The following is a 10,617-nucleotide window of genomic DNA, read 5'->3' on the forward strand; positions in this document are numbered from 1 at the left end:
CAGGGAAGTTAAAGGGGAGCAACTAGCTGTTAACAAGGCAGCGTGTGCTTGTGTAATATGTACCATAAGCATATGATGAAGTAGTGATTGACATCTGCATTGCCAATCAATGTGATGTTTTGCCTTATCTGCCTGCATCATTCTTCTAAGTACAACAAATGCTCCCACTTATCTTACTGTTGTAACAGGTGAATGGATCGCTGGTCAATCTGCCTCTGGTCCTTGCATCGGGGAAGCTCTACGCCTACTTCAGTGGCTCGTCCGCTGTGCTCCAGACAGATTTCGGCCTCTCCGTGTCCTATGACTGGTCCCACTCTGTGGCGCTTTCCCTTGCTGAGATCTACGCGGGGTCCGTGTGTGGACTCGGTGGGGATTTCAACGGGAACCCAAGAGATGATTTCCGGACCCCAAACGGTTCTGTGGTTGCTGACGCTGTCACCTTTGGCGATAGCTGGAGGGATGCCAAGTCCCCTTTTCATTGCACGGCTTTTGGGCCCCCAGCCCAATGTAACCAAGTGGAATTAGCCCGGTACAGATCCCAGCAGTACTGCGGGGTCATCGCAGACGCAGCTGGGCCTTTCCAGGAGTGTAACAAGACGGCTGATGCTCAGGCCCCCTTGGAGAGCTGCGTGCAGGATGTGTGCGTGACTCAGGGCAGCCACGAGACCCTGTGCCAAGTGCTTGGCAGTTATGCCCGGCAGTGCCAACGTCGCGGCCTTGCCATCGAGCCATGGAGGCAGCGGGCTGAGTGCGGTAAGCAGACGATTCCAAACACTAGAGTCTTTGTCAGCTGTACCCCACCTGTATCTCTCTCCTCTAGGTTCCCATCAGCGCCTGGGCTGGGCTGTAGAGCTCTGGCCAGTCGCTGTTCTTATCATTCCTCCACGTTTATTCGAGCCCAGCAGGACTCCTGCAGCATTCCTCCTGTGCATAACGCTCCTCTTCACATCCCTTGCAGAGTTACGCTGTCCCCGCAACAGCCACTACGAGCTCTGTGGCCCTTCCTGCCCGGCCTCGTGTGCCCACCTAGCTGTGCCCTCCCGCTGCTGGACAGCATGCGAAGAAGGGTGCCAGTGTGACCCTGGCTTTGTGCTGAGTGGCACTGAGTGTGTGCCTCGCGAGCGGTGCGGCTGCACCCACAACGGCAGATACCACCTGGCAGGGGAAAGCTTCTGGGAAGGGGAACGTTGCCAGAGGTGGTGCAGATGTGACGGCTCCTCCCACACTGTCCAGTGCTCCAGCGCTGCCTGTGCCCCTGGGGAATTCTGTGGCACTCGCAAGGGGGTTTATGGGTGCCATGTGCGAGCCAACGGCATCTGCTGGGCTTCTGGGCTGCCCCACTACACGACCTTCGATGGGAAGCGTTACGATTTCCAGGGCACCTGCAGATACGTCTTTGCCGAACTGTGCGCGACAGCGAAGTCCTTGTCCTCCTTCAGAGTGGAAGTGAAGAATGAAAACCTGCCCCATGTTCCTGTGGCTGTGACGTCGGAGGTGTTTGTTCTTGTGAACGGTGTTGAGATCCATCTGCAGAGAGGTCAGCCCGGGACAGCTAAGGTAATTCCATGACGTTAGCATGCTCTGGGACTCTCCCTCGGTGGAGATTTAACCAGCACCAGCACTCAGAACTCTAAAACTGTCTGCTCCTGCCATGTCTTTGCTAGTCAGCCTACGGCAGCACCGCCGTACTGGTGCAGCTGCTCTCTGCTGCCAGGCAAGCGCTCTTCCTTCAGAGTCATTAACCCGGCCCAGCAGGTGGCAAGAGGTGTGTCAGCATGAGAAGTTCTCCCAGGGACAGGCTGCTGTGCACACCGACACCCGTCCGTGTAACGTCGCTCCTTGGACGGGTTCTCCTCTCTTGAGCACATAAGAGGTTGCGCAGACACAGCCACAGTCAGAGACTCTCCACTCCTCCCTGGTGCTGGGGTAACGCTGTGTCGGAAAAGCTTTACCTTTTGCTCAGACCTGAGGCATGAAAAACCCCAGCCGTTTCCCAGTTATAAACCATTATTTCCTTCTTGATTGGAACACAGGTAATGCCAAAGCAGGGAGGGCAGATGAGTGACACTGACCTGATGTTACTCTCTCTTCTGTCTGACTTAGCAGGTTTGGCAGGTGCATTTCCCGCACAGGTGGTATGAGTCTGGTCCTCTGATCAATGCCCCAAGCTGAGGAAAGCTGTGCTGTGCATAGGTCTGAGCTGTGTGGGGTTCAGAGGTGCACAGGCTAAACCGCAGCACAGTCGTCCAGGTGCAGATGACGGGCACCTGCTAGGCTGCATATGCAATGGGTTGCCCTGGATCCTCAGGCAACACCTAAACCGTGAGCTCAGCTGGGAGATGAAAGAGGCCAGTGCTCAGTTTGCAGCCCCGCACGTCCGGTGCATGACTGGCTTTCAGGGCCCCCGTCTGGCACACAAAGGTCAGCACGCTGTGGTGGAGATGGCCACCTGGGGATACTGAATGTAAGAACGTTAGGCCAGGGAGTGCTGAGAAGTGGTGCTTCAAGGCTGTAAGAGCAGGCATAGCCTGAGAGACATCGTTTGCCTTAGTGCTTCCTGGAATTTCAGTGCCCCACTGTGCGCCTTTCCCTGTCCTTGCTATCTCCATGCAATAGAAATTGAAGTGAAAAGGGGAAAGGCTTCTGCCTTATTCATACCGCTATGGTTCTTACTGCAAATTGTCCTGGGTATTATCCAGTTAAAATACCTAATGCAACAGTTTTCAGTTACAGGGACAGGATGTGCTGTGTATCAGAAGGGCAGCCAAGTTAGTCTGTATCTTCAAAAACAGCAAGAAGTCCTGTGGCACCTTATAGCCTAACAGATATTTTAGAGCGTAAGCGTTAGTGAGCAGACCCGCTGCGTCAGATGCAGCTCTCTGCTGATCAGACTACAGTGGGATTTCCTCTAAATTCCTAACCCATCACAAAGTGTCCCCATGTCACTGTCCTGTTTTACAGCGTACAAGGGACCAGTCCCAAATTAACCCCTTTGGTGCTGTTTTTCCCCCAATCAGATGGCTGGCGTGACTGTGATCCTCCCAGTGAATGTTAAAGCACTTGGAGTTGCCATCTATCAGCATGGGCTGTACACAGTACTGCAGACTCCCTTTGGGCTGAGCGTGAGCTACGACCTGGCCCACAGCCTCTTTGTCAGCCTCCCGCCTGCGTACCAAGGCCAGACCTGTGGGCTGTGCGGGAACTTCAATGGCATAGCTGAGGATGACTTTGTGATGCATAATGGCTCCCTAGGGAAGGACGCCTTCCACTTTGCTGCGGACTGGAAGTCGGAGGCTGTCCCTGGCTGTGACGATGGCTGCCGTGATTCCTGCCCTTCGTGTGAAGATAAGGAGAGACGGGTGCAGTCCAAATCGCAGTGTTGGGTGATCCAGGATCCCAATGGGCCGTTCTCCTCTTGCCACTCCCAGCTTGAGCCAGGCCCCTATCTGTCTGACTGCATCTTTGACGTGTGTGTGTCGGGAGGGGCTGGCAGTGCCCTGTGCGAGTCCATTCAGACATATGCAGCCGCCTGCCAGAGAGCCAACGTCTCCATCTCGCCTTGGAGGAGCGAGTCTTTCTGCGGTAAGCAGGCAGGCGCCAGCTTTGCATTTTACTTTTCAAATTGAAAACGTCTCAGTTGCGTCCGGATGTGGCTACATACACCGTCTGGCGGCGTCACCTGCCAGGAGCCCTTGGCTCATAAGAATGTGCAGCTCAAGTGCTTGTTCCCCCAACATCTGATTACAGCCCAGTTCCAACCACCCTCGGGCATCTGTTAACGAAATGGCCAAACTTAGGTCAATTTCACTCACCCGCTGCCTGAGAACAGCACCAAGGCATTTGCCTGGGGAGCAGGAGAGGCAGGAGCCTCCTTCTTGAAGCATCCAGGGAGCTGGGAGTTGGGGAAGAAAGAGGGAGTGAGAGCACATGTTCCTTCTTGCCAGCATTCTGCAAGGGAAGCGCCACATTTCTCTGATGCCCAGGTCAGAAGTGGCCCACAGACAGCACCCCGCCCCCCCCCAGCAGGTGGGGGATGTGTTCCTATCAGGGTGGTGCCCTGTCATCAGGCAGTGGTCAGCAAGGGCAGAATGGGATGCTTCGTTTGTATGGATTAGCTGGTTTATTCTCCTAGGCAGTAGGTGTCTGGCAAAGTTTTCCTGCCCTAGTGGCTTTGCTCACTGGTTGTGTCTCCTGGAAACATCCTGAACAGGGCAAGCCCCAATATCCCCTAGTGAGAATTCTGGGCTCCCTGGCTGGGGCCTCCTCATATTTTGCTCTGGAAAGGCCAAGCACCCTCCCTGTGATTAACACGTGATCTTTTCTCTTCCTCTTTGCCAGACCCAGGATGCCCAGAAAACAGTCACTACAAGCTCTGTGAGCCGCCCTGCCGGGACTCCTGTGCCCACAGCTTGAGCCAGGCTCACTGCAGCTCTCTCTGCACAGAAGGCTGCTTCTGTAACACCGGATACCTGCGCAGCGGGGCCAGCTGCCTCCCCAGGACGCAGTGCGGCTGCGTGCACAAGGGGCTGAGCTACCTGGTGAGTTCACTGCCAGGCACGTTCCTGGCTCCTGGGTGCTGGGGAGACCTTTGGGCAGAACAGGGGTTTCCATCAGACAACGCAGTTTTCAAAATCGAACTGTTTTGTGGGGCTGTGTCGATTTCAACAGGACAGCATTGGTCACCTGGTCTTTGGGTCACTGCACGTGGCACACGTTAAACTCTTTATTTGAATGTTTTCATGCGTGTAATAATTGAACAGACTACAAATATGGTGCAAAACACATTGTGATGCTCAGACGTGATCTAAACCAAACGTTTTCTCCTTAGTGAACTAGACCAGTTTGACACACTCTAAAGTACCCGCTGATGGCTCAAACGCACTCTTCTGGAATTTTCATTCTGCAGGAAATTTCTGCTTTCACTTCAGTTTAGAAGGAACATGACGGGCCCAACGTTGGATTTCCGCACAGAATGAAAATCCCCTTCCCTGGCCAGACACGCTGCCCTGGGCCCAGTTGTACTTCACTCCCCTCTGTCGCTGCTTTAGCTACATCACCACATCTTTTAACCTGGGGGGAGAGAGATCCCACATCTGCATGGCCTGAGGGCACCTCTTAGTGCCGTGGGGTTCCAGGTGGACATGCTAAGCTACCCTTGGACCCGGGCCTGCCAACTCCTATCTACCCCCTTCTGGCCTAGAGTTGTGCTGTAGGCAGCCTGCCTCAGTTCCCCTTCTTAGACTATTCCAATACAATTTTCTTTAAGGCTTTTGCTCGGTCACAAATAGCCCTCCTCAGGGACTAGGGTTATTAATGTAAAAGCAATCACAAATAAAACTCAGATCCCAGACAGAGCCATTGCTAAGTCCACACAATGTGAGAGTTTTCCAGCTCCCCGCAGGCCGTCCTGCATGGGGTGTTTGCAGCCCCTTTCATGCTTGGTTAGAGTCTCTCCCAGGTGTCTCCGCTAGGACCAACTCCCCAGATCGGGGTCTTGCTGTCAGATAGACAGATGCCTTTCCTCACCCTCTGCAGCCTCCCCATAGGTCCCTGCTCTGCCCTCTTGGCTGCAGCCAGGGTTGCCCTTTTCAGGGAGTTACCTGCATCCCCCAAGTGGGCCACCTTCTGTCACCAGGGTTGGCCAGTCCCAGTCCTCAAGGGCCTGTGACCTTAAGCACCTTTCTCTAACTCAAAATTCAGGGTATTTTCCTTCTTTCCACCCATGCTGTAGTTGCTCCCTGCTGAGTGGTGTCTGTCTGTTACGCCTGCAGGTTGGGGAGCGGGTCTGGCTCTCCGGATGCCGGGAAAGGTGCAGCTGTGACTCCTCTTCTACTTTCCGGTGCATCCCAGCCAGCTGTAACCCCGGCCAGCAGTGTGCTGTGAAGGAGGGGAAGCTGGGCTGCCAGAGCCAGCTGACGACCTGCACGGTGACGGGGGACCCTCACTACTTCACTTTCGATGGGGCCGTGGCACATTTCCAGGGGACGTGCGCCTACGAGATCTCCCACACCTGCAACTCCTCCCTCGACTTCTCCTTCCGCGTGGTGGCTGCCAACAGGAATTTCCGGAACCCCCGGGTCTCCTTTGTGACCCGGGTGGACGTCTGGCTGAGGAGAGGGGATCGCAGTGCTCACATCGCCCTAGGGAGCAGCCAGGCTGCAGAGGTGAGCATGCAGATGTTTGAAAGGCGCTTTCAGTAACTCTGCCATGAGCGAGGGCCCCCGTCTCAGACAGCCCTGCCTGGCTAACCTGTCCACAGGGCCTGCTACTGAGCACTGCATCCCAGGAGAGCCCAAGGAGGCCGCATTCAGACTTGGGTGGGTCGGGGGGGGACGTGCCAATAATTGCACTCGCTCAGGTTTGGGCCCTTCCCACCTCTCAGGCCAGCCAAGGTGAGTTAGGAGCACTGCCAGCCTTGCCTGCAGGCTCTGTGTGAGCTGTAGCCAAGGCAAGTTAGGAGCGCTGCCAGCCTCGCCTGCAGGCTCTGTGTGAACCACAGCCAAGGTGAGTTAGGAGCACTGCCAGCCTCGCCTGCAGGCTCTGTGGGACTGAGCTGCAGGTGGGTTAGAAGGTGCATTCACTCTGCTGCGAAGAGACGGCTCTGAGGGCGGCGTTGAGTGGCTCCGAGCGCTGGGGCCCCAAGGCACTCCTGCAAGCTAAACGGAGACTGAGGGGGAAACGGCTTTTAGTCCCTTAACCTCAAGCCTGCCAACATCTCTGCCCCCCAGCCCTCAAGGTGATGCCACAGGCCCGGGGAACGGCGCTGGGTGGAGGTGTCCCAGGGACCTCTCACAGCCTGTGTGCTCTGCACATAGAATCATAGAAGAGTAGGACTGGAAGGGACCTCGAGAGGCCATCGAGTCCAGCCTGCCGCCCTCATGGCAGGACCAAGCATTTTCTAGACCATCCCTGAAAGCATCTATCTAACCTCTTCTTAAATAGCTCCAGTGATGGAGATTCTATCACCGCCCTTGGCAATTCGTTCCAGTGTTTGATCACCCTGACAGTTAGGAACTTTTTCCTAATGTCCAACCTGAACCTCCCCTGCTGCAATTCAAGTCCATTGCCTCTTGTCCTATTCTCAGAGGCAAGGAAGAGCAAGTTCCCTCCCTCCCTCTGCCTTATGACACCCTTTTAGATACCTGAAAACTGCTATCATGTCCCCCCTCAATCTTCTCTTTTCCAAACTAAACAAGCCCAATTCCTTCAGCCTTTCTTCACAGCTCATGTTCTCTAGACCTTTGATCATTCTCGTTGCTCTTCTCTGGACCCTCTCCAATTTCTCCACATCCTTCCATCCAGGTCAACGGGCAGCGGGTGAGCCTGCCGCACTCCCTGGGCGCCCTGGGCAGCGTGTCCAGGATCAGAAAGCAGGTGGCCGTCCGGACCCCCGCCAACCTGGAGATCCGCTTCAACATGCGCCACGTTTTGCTCGTCCGCGTGGGCCCGGAGTACTGGGAGCGGCTGTGTGGGATGTGTGGGAACTTCAATGGCCTCCGCAGCGACGACAAAGCGCTGCCGAGCGGGGAGAGAGCCCGGAGTGACGCCGAGTTCGGGAACGCCTGGAAAGCTGAGCCCAGCCCGCCCGGGTCGGTGGGACCCTGACGGACCAGTGGGGTCCTAGAGGGTGTTTGGGAGACGCTGTTTGCCCGAGGAATTAGCCAAGGCCTTCGCCTTGGGACAGACCAGTGGGGGGTGCAAAAAGCCGGGCTGAGCCCGGGATGGAGCTCACCAAAGAGTGTCTAGAAATTGGCACACATGGGCCAGCTGCTCGGCGACCCTGTGAGATGTTTGGTCACAGGGATTTACACAGCTGCATCCATGCGTGCGTTTGTGTGTGTGTGCAGGCCGTGTTGGTGTGCAGGTTTGTGTGTGCGTACGGGCTGTGATGGTGTGTGTGTTTCTGTGTGTGTACGGGCTGTGTGCATGCGGGTGTTTGTGTGTGCGTACGGGCTGTGTCGGTGTGGGTGTGTTGCTGGGTGCGTACGGGCTGTGTCGCTGTGCGTACGGGCTGTGTGTGCGCAGGTGTTTCTGGGTGTGCACAGGCTGTGTCGCTGTGCATATGGGCTGTGTGTGTGCGCGTGTGTTGCTGAGTGTGCACAGGCTGTGTTGCTGTGTCACTGTGCGTATGGGCTGTGTGTGTGCAGGTGTTTCTGGGTGCGCACAGGCTGTGTCACTGTGCCACTGTGCATACGGGCTGTGTCGGTGTGCATGGGTGTTTCTGGGTGTGCACAGGCTGTGTCACTGTGCGTACAGGCTGTGTGTGCACAGGTGTTTCCAGGTGTGCACAGGCTCTGTTGCTGTGCATACGGGCTGTGTGTGTGTGGGTGTTTCCAGGTGTGCACAGGCTGTGTTGCTGTGCATACGGGCTGTGTGTTTGTGGGTGTTTCCGGGTGTGTACAGGCTGTGTCGCTGTGCGTACGGGTTGTGTGTGCGTGGGTGTTTCCAGGTGTGCACAGGCTGTGTTGCTGTGCATACGGGCTGTGTGTGTGCGGGTGTTTCCAGGTGTGTACAGGCTGTGTCGCTGTGCGTACGGGTTGTGTGTGCGTGGGTGTTTCCAGGTGTGCACAGGCTGTGTCGCCGTGTCGCTGTGCGTACGGGCTGTGCGTGCGTGTGTGTTTCCGGGTGTGCACAGGCTGTGTCACTGTGCGTACGGGCTGTGTGTGCGGGTGTTTCCGGGTGCGCACAGGCTGGGGCTGTGCATTCAGGTGGCTGTGTGCACGTTCCCATGTGTTGCGTGGGGGAGTGCGGTGGAGGGGGGCCGGGTCCGTTAGCTCCACGGCAGGGATGTGGATTGCCCCAGCTGGGCGATGGGCAGCAAGGGGATCCGGCTGCTGCATCACTCCCCTTCTGGCGCCTCCGGCCACCATGGTGAGCGTGAGCAGGCCCAGCCCCAGCCCGCCCTCGGCCCACAGGCGGAGCAGACCTCAGGACTGCAGGTTGTCCTGTCCACGTGACGGCTGGGTCTCCAGCATGCAGTGCCCGGGCAGCCACCCCATCCGTGGATGCTCTGCTTGGGGCTGAGCTCAGAAGGGCCTCCAGTGGGAGCGGGCGGGCTCAGACACTTCCAAGGCGCTGCTAGAGAGACGCGCTCCCTTTCCCAGCTGCGGTACCGCTGCCCTTCCTGCCTTTGCTCCAGGTGTTCGGACGACATCGACTCCCCCCCGCCCTGCAGCGACCCCCTGCAGTTTGATGAGCTCTGTGGGGCCCTGACTAGCCGAGCTGGACCCTTTGCTGAGTGCCACTGGCACGTGGACCCCACCCCGTTCTACTCCTCCTGCCTGTACGACCTGTGCCACTACGGGCTGGGCGACGGGATGCTCTGCATGGCCCTGGCTGCCTACGAGGAGCTCTGCAGCCTCCAGGGGATCCGCGTTGGTGCCTGGAGAACAGCTGCTCAGTGCCGTGAGCCCCGGGGAGAGCGCGGGGCTGGGAGTGTGGGCATGTGAGGTGTAGGTACACCTGGAAGCAGGCTAGCTTGGGCCCCCCAAGTCATTAGCTCTCTGAGGGGCATCCGGCAGCCTGGTGAAATCCCCATGTGGGTATTTGCCTTCTTCTGCCTTTGTTCTGGGACCCGCCTTCTCCTTCCCGGCCTGCCCCGCTGTGCTGCGCTGGGTTTCCATAGGCCGCCGTGTGGTTGCTGCAGCTTTCCCCAGAGGTGGCTGCATTTCAGCACAAGGTCAGCAACCTCTGCACAGTATTTCTGTGCAGCTGCTAAAACAGCCCCTGGGTCCCAGCCTTGAACTGGCTGCATTTCAGTCCTGGCAGCGTTGCTCCGGCTGTCGGGGCCACGTTCCACAACCCAGGTAGCAGCCCCCGTGCTCACTGCGTGCGCCCAGCCCAGAGGAGGCTGTATTCCCGGGTGGCTCATGTGCAGCCTGCTTTTTGGCACGGTGCGCTGGGAAGGGTCCAAGTTCCCTTGGACAGCCAGGGGGTTGGGCAGACCTGAAAACGGTGCAGGTGCCCTTCGCCAGTCGGTGGCAGGGGCCCCTCCTTACTGTCACTAATGTGCGATTCGCTCTGCAGCGGCCAGTGACCCGTGCATTGGCCAGGCCTGCGGGGAGAACGAGTGGTGCGGAGAGCAGGCGGGGAGATGGGGCTGCTACTGCTACAGCCCTCCAGAGCCCATCCGAGCGGCTGCCTACGGTGAGGAGCAGCTCCTGATTCCACCCTCTCTGCCCCAGCTTCCCGGCGGGCGAGGGCTGGAAACCCATCGCTGCCTGACGCGGGAAGTGGCCCTTGCTGGGCTGGGTCTGCCACGAGCGCCTGGGACGGCCGATGTCCCGCAGCGCACCGCAAGGGGCAGTGCTAGTGCCACAGGGCAGGGGAGAAGGTGCTGGGCCCTGCAGTATTCGGGGAATGGAGCTGGCACCAAAGGTGACCCTGGGCTTTAATTCTGGCTCAGGCGCCGGATCCCCCCATCTCTCCTAGAAGCCCCGACTGAGCCTTTGTCATCCCCAGCTGGGTAAAAAGCCGGGCTGCTCGGGGAAAGGGAGGAGAGGGGATGTGGGCTGGGAGCCAGCTGTCCCCTCGGCCCCCTCCCTGTCCCCCACCGCTGGCCATTCGGATCCCCTGCAGCACATGGACGGTGGGCGAGCTCTCAGGGGAGGATGGGTT

At 57.7% G+C, this 10,617-nt stretch overlaps 1 protein-coding gene across 1 annotated transcript in view; it reads left to right on the forward strand.

Annotated features, from left to right (window-relative positions):
- Nucleotides 1–7,605, forward strand: part of LOC142004023 (IgGFc-binding protein-like) — a 47,436-nt gene extending 39,831 nt beyond the window's left edge. Inside the window, exons 18-23 of the mRNA XM_074981443.1 lie at nt 189–753; nt 959–1,557; nt 3,018–3,582; nt 4,339–4,538; nt 5,772–6,164; nt 7,303–7,605. Coding sequence (XP_074837544.1) covers nt 189–753; nt 959–1,557; nt 3,018–3,582; nt 4,339–4,538; nt 5,772–6,164; nt 7,303–7,605 — 2,625 coding nt within the window. The remainder of the gene's footprint in view (nt 1–188; nt 754–958; nt 1,558–3,017; nt 3,583–4,338; nt 4,539–5,771; nt 6,165–7,302) is intronic.
- The last annotated feature ends 3,012 nt before the right edge of the window (nt 7,606–10,617 follow it).

Source organism: Carettochelys insculpta, chromosome 30, assembly GCF_033958435.1.
Source record: "Carettochelys insculpta isolate YL-2023 chromosome 30, ASM3395843v1, whole genome shotgun sequence".
NCBI classification, from domain to species: domain Eukaryota; kingdom Metazoa; phylum Chordata; order Testudines; family Carettochelyidae; genus Carettochelys; species Carettochelys insculpta.